This window comes from Tetrao urogallus (genome assembly GCF_951394365.1).
Source record: "Tetrao urogallus genome assembly, chromosome: 4".
Classification (NCBI taxonomy): Eukaryota; Metazoa; Chordata; class Aves; order Galliformes; family Phasianidae; genus Tetrao; species Tetrao urogallus.
Genome location: NC_136817.1, coordinates 38279747 through 38298807, shown reverse-complemented (window position 1 = coordinate 38298807; position 19061 = coordinate 38279747). Strand labels below are relative to the sequence as shown.

Below are 19061 nucleotides of genomic sequence, written 5' to 3'. Positions count from 1 at the left end.
AAAAAGTTGTCTTTGCAGTGAACATTGTTTTATTAGATAATTTTGCCGTGGACTTACATGACTGTAAAATTCTTTTGTGCAGACTTCTGTAAAGCTGTTGTATTTGTGGAGAGCCGAACATTTTCAAACTACGTTATTTCAAGATTTGTACTAATAGTTGCTAAGGTATATGGCTGCTATTGTAAAAATGGACTAGTGTTAATTTCTGCATGGATGATAACAAGTGTTTAGTTTCCTGAGCTTCAGATATTATACCGTGAAATGAGACTCCGTGTCACATGGTGGCTAATCCAGTCATAATAGCTGGCAACTTGTGTATAGACGCCAGGGTGACCGGCCTCCCCACAGTTTTCACCCCAACTCACAACACCCCAGACATACGCCACGTTTTCTGCATCAAAGCAGACCAGGGGACCTCCTGAATCACCTTTGCAACTGTCAATGGATCCATCATAAGTACCTGCAGCAAGAGAGGGGAAAAAACAACTCAGAAGTAAGTTTATATGCAAACTAGCACACAAAGTAGAGCTCAGGTGGCATTTTAGATCCATGTCACTTCCAGGCAGGTGTCTGCCTAACAGTCACTAGTACTTGAAGTTCCCAACCTCTTTGGTCTACTACTTCCTAATTATTTTGAAATGCAGGCCTCTTTATAATTTTGGCTGGGCCAAAAGCTCATTTGCTTTCACGTCAGGAATGTGATTCTTGTTGTACATTGTGTAACAGAGAAGAATTCAGATGTATCGTATATTATATCATTACAAGTAGCTTATAAAAAGGGGACAGAAAGTAGAATAAGAAGGTAAGATTATTAGACTGATCCCTCTGGAAATTAAGCTATAATGTGCATGTTCCTCTACATCTGCTATTGATGTCCTTTCTACCCAGTAATACATTGGCCAATTTCCTCTGAGCTATGCAGAAGCAGAAACCTCAAAATTTATTTCTCTACAAGCTTTATGGCAATAGGTGGGCAGGTCCACGGATAGTACATGAATGATGAGATACAAGAGAGTGCAGCTGTGTTTAACTGGAGCCCTTGATAGGGCACTTGAAGTGCAGACCATCTGGAGCACCAGGTGACAGCTCTGAGACACAGCGTATGGGCTATGGTGCTGTCTACAAGTTTCTGGGATTTTGAAACTACTTGTTTCCAATTTAGCAAATGTAGTGGTTGTAAAAATAATAATAATAATTTAAAAATAGAAGAGGAAAGAATATCATATTGGCAAAAATTTTATAGAGTTGGAATACAATTTATGCTTTGTCCCATAGACTCAGTGGAAGTGTGTAAAGATATCTTTCACTCCTTTCTACTTTGTTGATTGACCTAGTATGAAGGAACCCATACTGAGCAAGATTCCCCATGTTTTTAAATATGTAACCTCTTTCTCGAGTCTCTGCATTACTGAGAAAGAGTTTTGTGAGTGTTTCAGGATTGGAAAGACTAATACAACAAAACTAGATTTTGTTGCCCTTACTCAGTTGCACTAACGTTACTTTGTTTCAGTAACTTCAGCAGATACCAGTCCTTAATTCCAAAATTTATATCTGCATTCACATTGTATTGAATTTATTCACAAATGGTTAAGCTCTTATATACAGTTTTGATTTGTCTTGTTATGTAGTTTGTTTAAATCCTGCCTTTACTTCAGATTTAAAGAACAGTTGAAACTATCTGTCCTGTAAGTTGAAAACTCATTGCTCTTTAAGACATGTGTTTGGCAATACCTTTTGTTACTTGAAAAGCAAAAATGTGTACTCAAAATGCTTATTTTAGCATTAGGAATGACAACCAGTTTCCTGGCCAGACTAATCTTTGTTTGAAAAGTTTATAGTATTTTTCCTGGGGTGTGATTTAGTGGTAGAAAACATCTCAACAGATGAGTAGTCACATGCTAGTCTGCAGGACTGTGAATGTGCTCCAAAAAAGGCATTTGCTTTATTATGTTCCTGAACCAGAATAAAGTAGAGGTAGGAGTAAGTTCAGTGGGCTGTAAAGTGCTTGTGTGTTTAGAAAACGTGACTCCAACTGTGTGCTGAAATTTGCCTACAATCACTGAAACTTGGCATACTGTCACAATAACTGTCTATAATTAGATAGTTAACAGCAGATGACTGTAGGCTCCAGTGGCTAGTGCTTTGCTAATGACAACAAATGCATTTGATTTATTGCATTTTTCAAGTCTAAAAGATTTCCCAGCCAGTATGTCAGACCTTAAAAACTGTGGGCATGATGGTAAGGAAATTATAGTAAGAAAATTCATACTTGCCTGCACATGCCATTTTTTGTAAAAATCGGCCTGGATACATTTCAGAACAATTCTGAAATAAATTAACATTTCCCCATTTGAGCACGTATTGTTTGGTATAACCTAGAAAAGAAAACAATAAACTTTTCTAAATTTAAACTGACAAATGCGTGTGAAACACTTTTAATATCATAAGTTGAATGGTATAGATTTGCTTATTTATTGAATGTAATCTTAAATATTATAAACCAGGTACCTTAATCTGCTGCTAACACTCGTCCCACATCCATTGCCCATATATTTAAAAATAAAAGCAGAGTGGTTAAATTGTAGTACTAAATGCAGTAGTTTCATTTTTTGTGATTTTTACTCCTTTCCTTTGTTACTTTCTTCATTTTTTTTCCCCCATGTTTTCCATACCAGGGTTTCCAGATGCTATATTACTGGGAGACCAGTATATTGTTTTCTGTTAAATGGAGAAATGACTCTGATCATCTTTGTTACCTCTCTTTCTCAGAAAGATGAGAGGACTGGAACTTGCAGATACAAGTGAGCTATGTAGTACAAGGTTAAGAAGAGGCCCTGTTTTGGTCTATGTTTGGTGGTAATTCTCAACTTTGTATTTTGTTTATGGACTGCTAGTGCTCTTATGCCTGGCTGCAGTCATTCTGTGATACAAACCAACTGCTTCCGAAGGTTTTGAAAGCGTGACTGTGTTGGACCTAACCTTCATTGTGTTGAACCTATGCATGGTTGAGATGAGATGTGCAGAGCTTCATAACTGCTTATTGCATCTCAGATCGGCTTGGGCAGGGCACAGAGGTCTGGCTGTGACCATGGTCTGTGTGTTAAATACTGTTACCAGGTTTGCATAGATAAACCTAAGATAAATATGAGACTGGTAATTACAGTCGCTTCTCCTGGATGCCTCAGAGGTACTAAACAGCTCTTGTCTTCTTTGACAAGCATGTATAGGTGCAGCACAACAAATCAATTTTTTGCTTATGCATATGTTGTCTGAATGCTGCCATCTCACTCCTGCTGTCTCATTCCTGCTCTCTCGCTGCACTGTGCTGACACAAATGTGCTGCTGTGGAGTCAGGCTGCAGATAAAACTTTAAACCGAACATTGCCTTTTATCAGGCTAGTTCTCAAAAAGGTGTCCTCCAAACCAATTTACTGGGACAATACAAAAAAGAGAACTGACAGCCAAATGCCAACAGCATGTGTTTGCTGCGCTCAGCCTCTTGCAAGTGCTGTGCGTGCACCACTCTTTAGCCTTCTCAGTATGAGAGCTGACCACTGTTTGAAAAACATAGCTAAAAATAATACATTCTGGTAGTAAGCACTGAATCAAATACCTTTCTCTAGTCCCCATCCAGAAACCTTGCATTTATCACCAGCCTTGAACATATGCTCTGACCAGGGGATGCAGGCAGGTGTGCTGTATTTCAGGGAGCACTCTCCTTTTCCGTGACCTTTCAGCTCCAGCAGAGCAATGTCATTTTCATATGTTGCAGCATTATAGTTCTCATGGATTATCAGTTGCTTTAGTCTGTAAGTGTCTGTCTCCCTGTCATACTGTATTGTATCCAACAGCCCAATCCAGACACGGTATAGATGAACTCGAGTTGCTCTGGAAAAAAAGCCAATGAAGTAAAAAATATGTTTTGGTACATTACACAAGCACTGTATGTTTCAATTAGTCATAAATTTTTGCATTTTACAAAGTTTTCATGGAATAAAAAATCATATTATACACTATACATATTATACATATAGTTTCTTTCTGGACTTGCATGCCCAGATTGTTCTGAAGCAAGGCTGGTGACGCTTACTGCTGAGCTGAAGTTCCTGAAAATCCTGCAGTTAAGACAGAAAGACTGTATTAAAGGCCAGTGTGTTAAGTGCCTTCACAAAGGGAAAGCAAGGCTTATGCCTCTGATAGCAGATGAAGGAAGAATGAGCAAATACACATGGAACACTGGGCTAGGTTAGGCAGGTCTTTCCTGCCCACTCCTGCTGGCACTGGGGAATATGTGGCACCAGGGACATTCCTGGAGGACAGGTGCTAGACCTTCCCAGTGCTGAGAGGAGGTAATTCATAATTATGTTTTTGCTCAGTGACAAAATACTTTGCCTTTGAATCCCTCCCATTGTTAATGTGAGCAAGTCAGTGATTTTAGTTGATTTGTTAAATGGGCAAGTAAGAATTAACAACCTAGTAGCTGAGAAGAGCAATAATGCACAGATTCATCTTTTCTACTTTGCAAAGAAGTAATTTCTCAGGTTGTTGCTTTTACCTGACACAGTGTGCAGCAGTCAGAACCCAACAGCCACCAATATAAACCCCTCCACAGTACACTGTTGCACCTTCAGTGCCAGTGTCTTTAATTGCCACTTGCCAAGGGAATTCACCCTATTAAAATGACAGAAACCCAAATAATATGAAATTATCATTGTGCTATTTTTTGTGCATAAAGGGAAACACCATATCACTTCATCTCCTTGACAAAATCTATTAAGAAATTATCTGTAATTTGGGCTCTGATACAAAGGCTCTGTATTCTAAACTACGGTAACTTTTTTGTTTTCTGACATTATGCAGTGTCTCCCTTCCTCCAGCTTTCTGTCAAGAATATCCTGAAAAAGAATAGATGGAAGATCTGATCTGGTATGATCAAACATTACATTTATGACTATAATTATCATACATAGTATAGTGTTAAGTATTTTGCTGGATCATTTTCAATGCATACTTGCACTGTAATGCTGGATTTTGTAACTTGGTGTTTTACCTTATTAACTGTGCTTCTATTTATATTCATTCAGTGCAATGTAAAATATGAAATTAATGTTGTAACTGACTTTGTTATTTCTGTACGTTTTAACAGAAGGAAAGTAATGAAATTTAAATTGTTACTGAATGAACACATGAGCCTATATTTGTAAGATTTGTTTGTGTGTGGAAGGGAGGGAGGAGGAAGATGGAGGGATATTATTATTTTTTACCTTTCTTGCAATTTGTCCACCTATGATTCTTTTCCGTCGAGTTAATGTGAGATTTACAACACCACAGTTTATTTGGGGAAGGAACGTCTTTGCCAGTTTTCTTTCTTTAACAAAAAGGAAAAATGCGTCTCAGAATTCAAGCATTCATTTTCTCTATTTGGAGACAGACTTATCTTTACATTGAAAGCATGAGTGCTGTGAGTATGCAAGTAGCTAGGAAAGCATTTGTTTTTCTTTGAAAATTACTTCTGTCTTAGCATCACATTATTTCTCTTTATTTTCCATTGCTGACAACATTCAGGTAAATAATTTCAAAGCAGTGGCCATAGACTTGCTTAGAGTTTACCTCTTTCCGTTGCTAATGCACAGATGTGGATCCTGAGGCAGGATGAATTATTATTATTGTTATTGAGATTAGTGGAAATAGTTAAATCCCAGAGTGTGTACTACTAAACCACAAAGTCCATGTATGAGTGTTGCAGGTCTGGCTAACTGGCTGGTAGCTAGAAAGCCACTAAAAAGAGGGTATGCAGGGTTTGTGGGGGGTTACTTACCTGCATCCATACTGTGATTTTCGTCATGTTTTGGCTTGCCTGTAGTGGAATAATAGAATACTAAGAATATTGACAAATATTTACAGCGTTCTATTACTTAAATGTTTAGTGGTGTACCAGAATCATGGTACATTTTTAACTGGATAAGGTGCATATCATTTCACACAGACAGCAATACTCTATAAGCATGGTGCCTGCTGTTTCCTTTCTTCCTAGGCACTCTTTGCTGCCACAGCTTACAAATGATCTGCATCCAGCAGATACTCATTTATAACTACATGATATCTACTCTTCCTTCTTCTTGTCCAGAGGACCTTTCTGCAAAGAAACCCTGTGAAATGGCCTCTTTTGTTTTTTGTTTTTTTTTTTTTTGTTTTTAATCTCTAAAGCAATAGACTGCTCTCCTCTACCAGGAAACACCAGAAATTCTTCCTCCTGCCCCATCAATCCTTTGGAGCTTTCTAAAGCCCAAAGGAGCATTAGGCAAAAAGGTAAAAGGATACATATTTTTTTCTTTCCAATTTAGATGCTGCTGCTCTGTACTCCTTGCCTCCTTTAACACTTACTGCTTTTAAGGGTAAGGGAGGGTATTCAACACAAGAGGTAAACTAAACGCTTCCTGAATCTGGTTTGTCAGCTTTTATTCAAACAAAATACCCATTGAATTCACTTCCTAAATGGAGGCTGAGGATTGGCTCTGTTCTCATGTTACTGACAGTAATGTTTACTTCTAGGGTTCAGTTTACCTTTACCAATTACTATGTACCGAAAATGTTTACTTTTTGGCTTTACACTTTGTCTCTTATCTAAAATATTCTAAGTTCAAAACAAAACAAGGTATTTTCAATGGTAAGGAGAACAGTACAGATGAACTATTATATTAACAAACTAGTTAAATTAATTCCTTATACACAAGGAGGTTCCTGCATGCTCCATCTACATTTTCTTCCCTAAAACAGGATACCAATTTGATAGATGTCCATGCATGCAAAAGTCATAATCTGCTTTAAGCCTCCTAAAACATCATCTGTTTCTTCTGTCCTTTTAGTTTTCTTGACATTTATTTCTAGTAGGAAGGGAAGGAAGAGTATGTAACCTTTTGTTAGTCTCCTAGTAAATGTAACATAACATCAGAAAGACTAATTCTTGCATGCATTTTGGTTTTGTTAATCTGACAAATGACTTAAGAACATGCATTGTGTAGTCTGTAGGTTTAATTTAGCATAACAAAAGCAAAAGAAAGAAAAACACATCGTAAAAGGAAACCTGAACAGAGAGCTTGAGCTTCATCCTCTCCTGTTAGGCAGTCAATTTCTTTGTTACACACATTCTTTTTTGGAATACAGATATTTGATCGACAGTGGAAACTGTTGTTTCTGCATTCTGTAATATAACAGAAGTAAAATGGTAAAGCACAGGACTATATGATTCAGTGACCTCATGTAATTAGAGAGCTTCTTAAAAAATAAACCCAATAAAATATCCATGTTATGGGGGACTTTGCTATTTATAAATAGATCCTGAAAGTGGGGTCTGTAAGTGTAAAATTATGTGAATACTTGACTCTGCTCATTTTACTGTCTTGGTGTTTTAAAATTTATGCTATTAAGAAGGATCTCATTTTAGTTTAAGATAGTTCACTGAAAAAAACCAACATGGTTTTGTTTGATTACTGTCAGTTTTGCCCTATTGGAAAATACATTTAATTCTGTGTAATACAGTTGGGTTTTGTTTCTTTGTTTTTGTTTGTATCAACAGCCTCCTAAATCTCATTATTTTTTTATTATTGGAAGAAATCCAGATCCTCAGAGATCAGTTGCTTGCTTTGGAAAATTGCAATATTTATATTAGTATAATTATCTAACTATAGGATCATAAAACTTTTTTGTACTTTCCTATATAGAAACTATAGTTTTTTGTTTGGTTGGTTGCTTTTTTTGTTTTTTCACAATAGAGACTTTATTATTACATCACTGTAAGAATTAATTTTTTGTGGATATATTTTTGCTGAAATGTTCTTCAAACAGCTGAGAAATTAAATTATTACCTTTACAGCACAGTTCATCACTTAGGTCTCCACAGTCATTTATACCATCACAGGTTTTAGTCACAGAAATGCACTTGTCATTTGCACAATGGAACTCACGAGCTGAACATTCTGTGCAGTGAGATGAAAATGAAGTTAGTATAGAAATGACTGTAGGTTCACAACTGCCCAAGGAAATACTCAACATACACCTTTTATTCACTCAGTTTGACCTGTCAATAGTAGGCAACTTAAGGCCTAGTTAAGTAAATAGGAATCTTTTTTTTTTTTTTTTTCTGTTTTCATTGCCTCCTCTTCAGACTTTCAATGTGACTGTGTATTTTCTCCCTCCAACTTTCAGTGACCTGGCAAAAGAGAATTTTGTTTCTTCCAAACATGGACAAAAGCAGAAATGTTAGTGTGAGTTGATCTCCCAAAAGCAAGAACAAAGGAAGAAGTAGGAGGTTGTCATCTGTCTCCTCATCAGTTAACCTAGGAGAAACAAAAGTTGTGGGATGTAATATGCCTTGGAAGGGAAGGGGGAACAGCCAGAACCACGGGTGAAATTTGTCCACTTTTGGGTAGTATCTGTCAAGATATTCTAGGAGCAACAGTGCATTATTTTCCAAAGTCATAAACTCAAGATTGCCTCAGTTGTCTTAAATGTTTGCAAAAGGATTATTTAAAAAAAAGATAAAAATTAAAAGATTTCATTGCAGGTTTGTGGTGGCTGAGATTTCAGTAAAATAGATCCTAAGTTCATATATTTCAAATAAACTTAATGTGAACAGCTTTTAGTACATTTAAAGCCAAAAAATCCCTACTAACCTCGGAGAGTTTTCTGGCACTGGAGGCTAACAAATCCCTCATTACTAGCTCTCAGTTTCTTCTCTATGTAACATTCAGCAAGACTTGTCTCTAGGCCTCTGCAAGTTATTTGGAAGCAGTGTGATGGTTCTGTGATGTTGTAGTCAGTGTGGTAATATTCAGCACCTCTGTAAAGATACACATAACAGTAACAAATTCTGTAATTTCACAGTGGATTGTCCTCTGCTTTTATTGTTTAGAATTTATATGATTTTCCCCAGTGTTAAGGAACTTTGCTGATGGCTAAAGAAGTTTAGAAAAAAAACAGATTTCCCATGGAGTGTTATAAGGGTAAGGAGGAAAGTAGGAGATATTTACTGTGAAAGAAAAAGTTAAACAAAGTGCCAGTTTTTGCCAATTGCATCATAGAACTGGCACTGAATCTGTGCCATTCTCATCTCAGTTACTGTGTATGGCAATAGATAGAAACCATCTTGCATGAGGTTGAGTACTGGTGGTGCCATCAAAACCAATGCATATTGAGGAAGCTCAAGCTACTGCAAGATTGGCATTCAATAATCATCTGAATGTAATCCTCTAACAGCGTGTCTCTCTTCTCTCTTAAGAAAATAAGGAATGAGTAAATAAATAACAGGAAAGACTTGCAATGGGAGTCAAGGGCTGAATGCTCTGTCCCAGAACAAACCTCTCTGTATGCTATCTAAAGAGGTATGAATCAGGGCTGTGAAATATTTAGTCCTCATCTATAGGGGACAAATCTAGGCACTGTGATAGCATTCTTAGTCTCTGTTTGAGAGGCAGTCCTATGTGGCTCAGTCATGCTATTGTTTTAAATCATTATGTACAGGATATAGGGTTGACAGTTCATGATGACCTCACTGTGTAAATCAGATCATTGGTATGGACTCGGAAAAAGAACAAGCTCTTTGTGGCCTCAGCTGTTTCTGGTGGGCAAAGCAAAAAATGGTGATGAAGGGTCAAGGAAAAAAAACTGTGTTCTGGTTTTTGTTAGTCTGGCTGCTGCAAGTAGCAAAACACAGCTGTACGGTTTGGCCAGCCAGTTTAAGAAACTTTTCCCTACGAGCAGTTCATTGATCACAGCCATTTGGGGATCAGCCATCTATGCACTTTCCCTTATACAGACTTGAGAGAAAACTCATCTATCAGACTTCAACTTTATTTTAAAAGTAAAATAGTAATCGTTTGAACAGTTGTGATTTGTAAGAAAATGCAGAAATCTGTTTTGGCTTTTGCTTACAGGAAGCTTTACTGTAGCCGATATATTGTTCATGGATTTTCTCTTAATAATTGGCTGACTGACTGACCCTTATAGAAGCATCACTATTCGTTCACATCCATTGCAGTCACAGAGAGAGAAATTCCCCAAACTTACAATTCAAAGCCAAGGTGTCTGCAGGCCACGTTTGCTTCATTCATAGTCCACATACTGTCACATACAAAAAGGTCCTCGTTATTGACAGGTTTTACTTGAAGCAAATGTGAATCCTTATAGACCAAGGAGATTTTAAATGTTTCTAAAAATAAATAAATAAATAAATTGCATACAAATTTGTATTCTATAGATGTATCTAGTGGAAAGACAGCACAGGAAGAAACCAGACCTAAAGTATGTTGTAGGTATCCAGAGTTCATATGGAATGAACAGTAGGTTGGGAATCAGAAGCTTGAGGTATCACTGCAGATTTTTCTGAGAACTGATGTTACAGCTTTGAGCCTGATGCTTTTTAAAAATATACCAGCTCCAGAACAAACGAAGATAACAGTTCCTGCCCTGGAAGCATATTTGGAGGTCTTCTGAGGAAAGGTTGCATCTTAGTGTAAGACTTTTGTTAGAGCACTTTCAGTAATCAAACGAATGACTGATACATTTTGAAAAAAAAAGATCATAGTACCTGTGGACATGCATTTTCCCTTGTTCAGAAACTTTGCTTCAGGACGTTGACACTCATAGCTCTTTAGGTGGCAGTAAGTATGAAACTGCTTTCCAGTGGTAGAACAAACTGAAGTGCCATTCTTTGGACACTGGTAGGGAAGCTTACAGAGACATTTTCCCTCCACACATCGTTCCCATGGGTCACAAAAAACTTTCTTGCAAGACTTGTGTGTGTATCTGTTGCTTAAACAGTCTTCTAGGAGGTAAGTGGCTCGCTCAGCTGGCTGACTGTCTTGCTCAAGTGGCTGAGCAGACTCAACGTATGAAAACTGTTCTTCTGTATCATTAGATGCTGCATTCTGCAAGGCACAAATTAAAAAAAAAAAAAAACACAAAAGCAACCCAAAACCAAATATTGAACAGGACTAGAGATGGCACTAGCAGTTCTGCAGATCCCCTGTATACCTCAGCAAAGTGATTGTGAGCTGTATGGGAACTGCTGAGTCACGGCCTGAACCTCTGATTAATCACCTGAGGCGAGCCATGAGTCAGCCAGAGGAGCACAGGTGAAGGCAATTCACCTGTGCTGCCGGAAGGGGTGGAGCCAGGCTCCACCCCTCCTAGACCTATTTAAGAGCTGGCTACCAGAGGGGAAGGATCTCTTCTGGAGTTCCCCTCTCTTGGTGTCTTCTGGTGAGCTCAGCCGAAGGGTAAGCTCTTCCGCTTATTCTCTTTGTGATCATTGTCTACCTTGCTTGATTCTCTCGATTATATTGTGATTACAACATCTTGATATCTGTTGATTAAACAACTATATTGCAATTATAGCATCTTGATTATACATGAGCCTTTTCCTATCTTGTAAGAATGGAAGTGCTAAATATCTATAGTGTTTTTCCCCTTGTCTTTGAGATATCCACCTTTCTGTTTTTCTGGATTTTTTTTCTTTTCTTTTTCAGATCATTCCCCTGGTATGATTTTCACTATTACTGGTCACTCACAAACTATACTCTTCAAAAATCAGCTGAAGTGTGCAACAGAAGATGATAAACATTTCAAGCCAGTGGTTTATAGCACACCACAACAGTGGAACCGTAAGCAAATTAAAATATAAGGGGACTTAACAGAATCACACAGAATGGCCAGGGTTGGAAGGGACCACAAGGATCATGAATCTCCAACCTCCCCTCCCCCCCCACCACAGGCAGGGCCACCAACCTCCACATTTAATACTAGACCAGGGTGCTCAGGGCCCCTTCTAAGAAGAAAAATAAAATTAAAAAAAAAAAGAAAAGTAGGAACTTGATTTTTTTTCAAGACCTTTTTATTGTCTCAGTTGACTTTAACTATAGCCAATAACTACTTAGAAACAAGTAAATCTAAAATTAATGATTTGTTTCATTGCAAGTAACACATATAAGTATCTTCAACAAAAGTTAAAATTAAATTCCCCTCCCAGTCCATTTTGTTCCCGTATCTTTGATAGCAGTGGGTTTGCAGTGTGGTTTCTGGTTGTTACAGAATGCAAGAAGTGCTCCTGATTTTTCCATCTGACTGTCTGTCTCTAGGTAAGTGATAACACCTATCCCTGCAGCTCTCTGCTTATTCTGTTGCTGGCTGAGTGCTTTTGTTCACTAAGATCTGAGGGTAAGGGGAATGTTGAAACGTGAAAAATATGTAGCTAGACTTAGAATAAAGATGAAAAAGAAATGTCAGTTGTCAGATGAGATTTATCAGCTTTGAGTGCATCCACTGAATCAACAGAGCCAAAGTTTAAAGTTCTCATGAAGAAATCCTGGCCTAAGTAAAGGCAGTGGGAATGTTGCCGGGACAGAATTTAATCCGAGCCCCTCCCACCCTTTTAAGGGCTGTATAATCTTAATAAATTCTTCCTGTTCTTCTCAGGTCAGTAGAATCCTATGCATTATCTTTAAATTTACATACCAAACTCTGAGCCAGACCCTGCTTGGCTTAACTCCCATATTGCACTAGTTGTTTCTCCTCAGTTTTGACTGAGTAGCAACAGAAGGTGCTGATCTTTATCTGCGGGTTTTTCTAAAAAGCTCAGAGTTTGCTGAACAAGGAGCCCATCAGAACTTCCTGAGAGGCTTTTGCCAGAAGGGATTTTATAACAAAAGCTTTCTGAGCTGAGCCACACTTGCAAGTTGGGTTTAGCATAGGATCCCGATTAAAAGATTTTCCAGAAGCTTGTTACTGTAAACCTCAGATAGAACCAATATATGGAGGAGAAACAGCAAGATTCAAATCCTCAAACTGGACTAAAACGTACGAAATGCAAATGTTACAAAAGGAAACAATTAAAAAAAAATCTATCTTTCTGTTTTTATAATAATAAACTGTTTTAACTGTTCATTTTTTGTTTGTTTGTTTGTTTATTTCTAAATAAGCGGATACCACAAACGGGACAAACAATCAGTTCTTACCTTTGCTCTACAGAAAGAAAAGAAAGAGAAGCAAACCAAGAAAACCGCAACCACTCTCATGATGAAGTTTTATCTCTTTGTAGAGAAATTCCCCTGGCCGGGATTTTCCCAATAGCCAGTTGTTAGGTTTGTGTTTAATTTTTAACCATTGGTAAAACACTTTGAAGTGGACTCAGAAACAACTACAGGAGCCTGAGATATTAACGGATGAGTCTGATCTCCACATGGATCCCACCCCATTTAACCTGTTATACTGTACATAGAGACCCAAAGGAAAGCTCTTGAAGCCAACGATTACAAGGCAGTGCTCAGCAGGGTCTCGCTCCCCTGCTGTTACCAAAGCACACCGACCGAGCGGCGGGGCCGACCTCCTGGCAGCAGGCAGCCGGCTCTGCAGGGCGCTGTCAGGGGAGATGTGTTTTTAGGTGAGATACGTCTGTCTCCGGGCAGGCAGGCAGGCAGACAAACGGAAACAGCAACGCTACTATCTCCGTGCGAGAGTGTAACCAGCCGACATTTGCTCACACAACTGCTCGGGCAGCGGGCGGTTTCCGGGAGAACCGTGGTCTCGCCGGTACCATGGATCTCCAGCCCCTGCGAAGGCCCTTTTGCGACAGTGCCGCTAGGCGCTTGTTTCTCCTTTACGGCAGGATGGCTGCATTTCCGGCGCGTGACGATGACGTCATCAAGCGGCGCTTGTATGGACGCTAGGTACGCACGTGTGCGGGGCTAGGGTTTATGGTGCGGGTTGGGGCGCGCGCGGCCGTCGTTAGGGCCGTTAAAGCCGTTGGTCTGCCTTCAGGGTCCGGCGCCGCTTCCAGGGAGGCCATCCCCTGGGAAGCTGGCGGTCCGGCGCCTCTCCGTGGGCTGCGGAGTATGATGCTCGACCCTGATATGGCCCGTTCCTCATGATGGATAAACATTGCCGTAGAATCGTTAAGGTTGGAAAAGACCTCTGAGATCATCTAGGCTCACCTTGCCCACTAGCCGAGTCCCTCAGTACCACTTCCACACGGTTCTTCAGCTCCTGCGGGGACGGTGACCGCCACCTTCCTGGGCAGCCCGTGCCAGTGCCCGACCACTCTTTCAGAGAAGAAACTTTTCCTAAAATAGGCGGTGCTTAATGGGGGAACTTGATTATGGCTTGCCTGCATGTTTTCGGTTGGGGCTGAGGTGGGTAACCATTAAACAGGACCATCGGGAGACCTTGATTCAAACAATATGTTAAACAACAAATACGTACTTCTTAAACCGATTTTTTGTCTACAATGTAGGAGGCAGTAGAGAATGTCTTTTCGTGGAAGAGGAGGTGGTGGCGGAGGAGGAAGAGGAGGAGGCGGCTTTAATCGTGGAGGAAGTGGTGGTGACAGAGGTGGCTTTAATCGTGGTGGGCGAGGTGGCTTTGGACGGGGAGGTGGACGAGGAGGCTTCAACAGAGGTGGATATGACCAGGGCCCTCCGGAGAGAGTAGTTTGTAAGTTATATGCAGAGGCTGTAATCATTTAACTTGCAGTGAGTGTTTAAGATATTCAGTTTGTTTGTTCTTTATTTCAGTACTGGGAGAGTTCATGCATCCATGTGAAGATGATCTTGTTTGTAAATGTAAAACAGAAGAAAACAAAGTTCCTTATTTCAATGCACCAGTGTACTTGGATAATAAGGAACAGATTGGCAAAGTGGATGAAATTTTTGGGCAGCTACGAGACTTTGTATCCTTCACAAATCCTGTTGGCTTCCTCAATGGGTTTGCTCTAAAATATGAAAATATTTAATTTCCTTATTCTACTTCATATGCTTAAAACAGGTTTAGAACACCCTTCTGATCTGAATTTATTAATTTGCAGATTTACTTTTTTCACCAGTATTACTCAAAGTTCAGAAACTTTTTTTCTTCTTACAATAACAACCAAGAAATATAAAGGGAGCTCAAGTGTAGTTTGCGGTTCCTTAGCTCCCTGTTTAATCTTGAGTACTGTTGAACAGTCAGCCAGCAGCTTACCATCCTTGCACAACCATCCTTGCACACTTGAGAACCACAGGATCCATAGTAGTTTGTGGAGTTACAGAGAGCATCCACCGTGTTGCTGTAAGTTGAAAGAAAGCTTGTGGTTGGGTTGAGCAGCCCCTGCTGGCCCGTTTCTTTCCACAGCTAGGCAGCTGTACAGGCCAGGACAGTCATAGCAAAGCTGCAGTAGAATCCACGTTGTTCTGGATAAGTCTGAGAGACAATCACTTGTCAAACAAGTTTGTTTCTTTATGGTTACATTTTTATGTATTCTTTTCTGCTGGTATGTTTATGCCTCAATACGTGGGAAGGAAAAAGTAATGTTTGCATGAAATGTTGTCTTTGTAACTACGAGGAAAATTAGAAACAGTTATTCCTGATCATTAAGTTGTAGTTTTTCATTTGTAGTGATGATGTTTAGCTTCATTTGTGGAATATGAATTTAGAAAATGTCTGAAGTGTGTAGATTCTTCCATGTAATAATCAAATGTGATACTTCTCATTTTTATTCCTGGTGTGTTCCTTAAAGAAGCTAACAGTATTTTTCAGTGAAACTGTCTGAGAACATGAAAGCCTCTTCATTCAAAAAAATGCAAAAGGTTAGCTGATCTCAATAACTATTTATTCTATTATGTGTCATCAGTTAGATATGTAATCAAATAGATAATAAAAGCTTTATTAAGAGATTTTACTGACTTTAAAAGCTAGCTGTCCTTTGAAAATGTTTGTTCATTCATCCTTTTCACTTTTACATCTGCTATGCACTTCCCTCTCCTAAATAACAAAAAAAGTGAATGAAACTTAATAAATATGTATATCATATGTATTTTAATAACTTCATAACACTGATTTATTTTGCATATGATTTTTTTTTACTACTTGGCTTTTTGCAAAAGGCAATTTGACATAATGAGTTAAGACGAAATTGTGACTGTTTGTTAAGGATTTAACCTGGGTTTTCTCAAAGCCTAATAGAACTTTCTTCCTGCAGTTTTACATTGATCCAGCGAAGCTGCTACCCCTTCAGAGATTTTTACCAAGGCCTCCTGGAGAAAAAGGTGCTCCTCGAGGAGGTGGTAGAGGAGGACGTGGTGGAGGACGTGGAGGAGGAAGGGGTGGTGGTAGAGGTAAGATCCCAAGAATGAAAATTGCAGAAAAAGTTATTTCATTTCTTTGTTTTTGGTGAACTTACCATTACATACTTGAATAAACACTTCTATTGTAAAGAAGATAGGCACCTTATAGTTTGATAATTCAGTTTATGTTTGATAACTCAGTGGAAGAGACAGTGATACCTTTCCAAGGCAAGAGCTAGTTTCTGTAATGCAGAAAAGGGAGTACGCTGATCTGTAACCAAGACAGGAAGCATAACTATTAACCACTTTGTGGTAAAAGATAGTGGATAATACCCATTCAAAACAATGAAAGCAGTATTTTTACTGTGTTCTAAAATGTAGTTTGGACAAAATACTTGAAATGCGATGTTTGAGAGAAGGGGTAACTGATGTAGTAGATCTCATCCTTTACTTTTTAAGCACAGTCTATGATGTACTCAGTTACAGTAGAATTCTCACCACTCTGCCACCTTGTGTGCAAGGAGGCATAAGTTTGTAAAGTTTTTTCTTTTATTGTTTTGAAGATTTCATATGTAATAATTGTGGTTAACATTTTTAATGACAGCTAAAAATTATCTTGAAGATTTATTAATGCATTAGTGTTTTAGACATTGGATACTAGATATTCAGCACCACCTAAAATGCTGCAGATGGTCCTCAGAAGAAAGAGGGTACTAGGATGAAGCAGTTGGCTCTTTCTGATTTGGTTTGGATTTCCTAACTGTCAATTAAAGCTGTTGTTATGTATAACAAAATTTACATGCTCCAGAAAGTGTAACTTGTTTCCTACATTCAGGAGGATTTGGAGGAGGAAGAGGTGGAGGAAGAGGAGGAGGAGGATTTAGAGGTGGAGGAAGAGGAGGAGGAGGATTCAGAGGAGGAAGAGGTGGTGGAGGAGGTTTTAGAGGTGAGTGTGCAGATGTATTTTTTCCATAATAAGAATGGCTCTGTTTCTAAACTTTTAAGTATTAAACAGAATGCTGTATTTTCTTTTCCTCTCATATGGGTGTTCATAGTTTTATGTAAAAACTTTGATGTGCTTCACACTAACTTGTTTAAACCAAAGTTCAGTGTTTTCTGGTTTTTGATGCTTTGTAAAGACCGTTCTAGTTTCTACATGAAAAGGGACTATAAGAACAGATAGCAATGATAAATTATTTTATCAATTCATGCAGTTTTATATCTATAATTTATTTACTGAAACAGCATCTAAGATAATTTGAATTAAGTATCTATGATAATGAATTAAGTGACCTTTTTCCCTCTTAAAATAGGGAGAGGACATTAAAAATGGAGCAATGAGAATCTTTCTGCTGACTTACCACGTTACCTGCAGAAGTGAAGAGCAAGAAAAAAAGTTATAAAAGACCATGAAAATGTTGTTTCTAAAGAACTGGAAGCTATGAAATGACAGTTAACAACTGTCAACACATGAACAAAGTGTGTAGCCCTTGGCGAAGAATGAAAGACTGCTCAGAACATACTTGAACTTTTTAAACTAAGACAGAGTTCATTGTTATTCTTAAATTGTTTGTTTCTGGCAAATGACTTAGTCAGTGCTTGACTTCATGTTGGAGTCTGGAGTAAACAATCAACTGAAACTTTTTTTTTTAGGAAAAGCCCCCTTGGGTTCACTGCATGCACATCTGTCAGTATGAACTTGTAACCTCTGTGTGACTTGGATAAGATCCCTTGTTCTCGTTGTTTTATATGGAGTCTTTTGGGTCACCCTAAAAAGGAGATGTGATTTAAATAACCGTTATGGACCATTTTTTACAAACTAAACTTCAGATTTTTTTTTTTGTGGTTAGAACTTTTTTAATGCGTAAAAACAAATATGAGGAAAGGAAGATAGTAAATAATATTTTGTAGATTTTACTCTCTGAATCTTAATGAAAGCAAAGGCATTACGATACACTCTTAGAAGATATTATCTGATGAGTAATACAGAGTTAATTCTATTCATAGGTCACCTAATTGTATCTAATTTCACTGATAATAAAGTTGCTAAGAGTTTTTAACTGCTCCCCTCTTCCTCTTAGCCAGTTTCTCTTGAGGTCTTGATGTCCTGGCAGATCACCTCTGTTGTGCTCTGAGCTTGCTAAAATGAAATAACTCATTGTTGTGGAAATGCTGAATTATGGCCTGAACCGGTGATCGAGCACCTGGTGGGAAGGCAGGGTCAACCTAGGGGAGGTGAGGTGCATGCAGAAAGGCCAGAAGGGATGGAGCCAGGATCCACCCCTTCCCCGACCTCATTTAAGGATTGGCAGTGGAGGTGTGGGTATCTTGGTGGAGGTACCTGCCTCCCTGAGGCCTTCTAAAGGTAAGTGGCTTTTTTCCTTAGTTTCTTTGTCCACAGCTGCTGCATTTGGTCTTGTCCTCATTTGCTGTAGCCAACAACTTTGCTACCCAGCTGTTATCGTTGTACTTTTCATCACAGCACAGCATTACACCCATCATAGAGCTCCTCTGCACGTGGTCCTTTCAGTTTAGTGTTGCTTTAAAAATAAGTGGGAAATTCTGCATGAATACATTCCCAGTCTCTTAAATCGGATTTATTATGAGAGCTGTTGAAAAGCTAGTGTCTCTTAAAGCACAGAGAATCACCTTGTCATTTATATTCAACTTTGGAAATTGAGTAAGAATAGGAAAGAATCTGTCTCATTTCATCAGGAGCAGGGAGTCTATTGGCAGATCTCATGCCAAGCATTTTTGAGAACAGATCTGTAGATTAATTGACATGAAAATTCTGAGCATCATGTTTGACATGGGTGGGAAATATATTTCAGAACTGATCATGCTGTTGTACTTTTAATGACCATGATTGCTGGATCCATTAGGCTTGTGCTTACCAAAAGAAACAGGTAATTTGTCAGTGCTAAAATTGGACGAACTACTAGTCACTAACAAACACAACTCTTAGTTCTG

The 19061-nt window shown here is 38.7% G+C and overlaps 2 protein-coding genes across 2 annotated transcripts; one reads left to right on the top strand and one right to left on the bottom strand.

Annotated features, from left to right (window-relative positions):
• Window positions 1-242: 242 nt before the first annotated feature.
• CFI (complement factor I) lies at window positions 243-13070 on the bottom strand (the record flags this gene model as incomplete). The annotated part of the gene is made up of 12 exons (XM_079534378.1): window positions 243-460; window positions 2274-2375; window positions 3614-3888; window positions 4556-4671; window positions 5265-5368; window positions 5819-5857; window positions 7085-7201; window positions 7866-7976; window positions 8673-8839; window positions 10066-10207; window positions 10586-10925; window positions 13011-13070. 12 exons carry the CDS (start codon window positions 13068-13070, stop codon window positions 243-245), a joined length of 1791 nt encoding a protein of 596 aa, XP_079390504.1.
• Window positions 13071-14297: 1227 nt separating this feature from the next.
• GAR1 (GAR1 ribonucleoprotein) lies at window positions 14298-18186 on the top strand (the record flags this gene model as incomplete). The annotated part of the gene is made up of 6 exons (XM_079534112.1): window positions 14298-14484; window positions 14565-14719; window positions 15555-15614; window positions 16007-16142; window positions 16927-17037; window positions 18173-18186. The coding sequence occupies 6 exons, from the start codon at window positions 14298-14300 to the stop codon at window positions 18184-18186; spliced, it is 663 nt and encodes a 220-aa protein (XP_079390238.1).
• Between the last annotated feature and the right edge of the window lie 875 nt (window positions 18187-19061).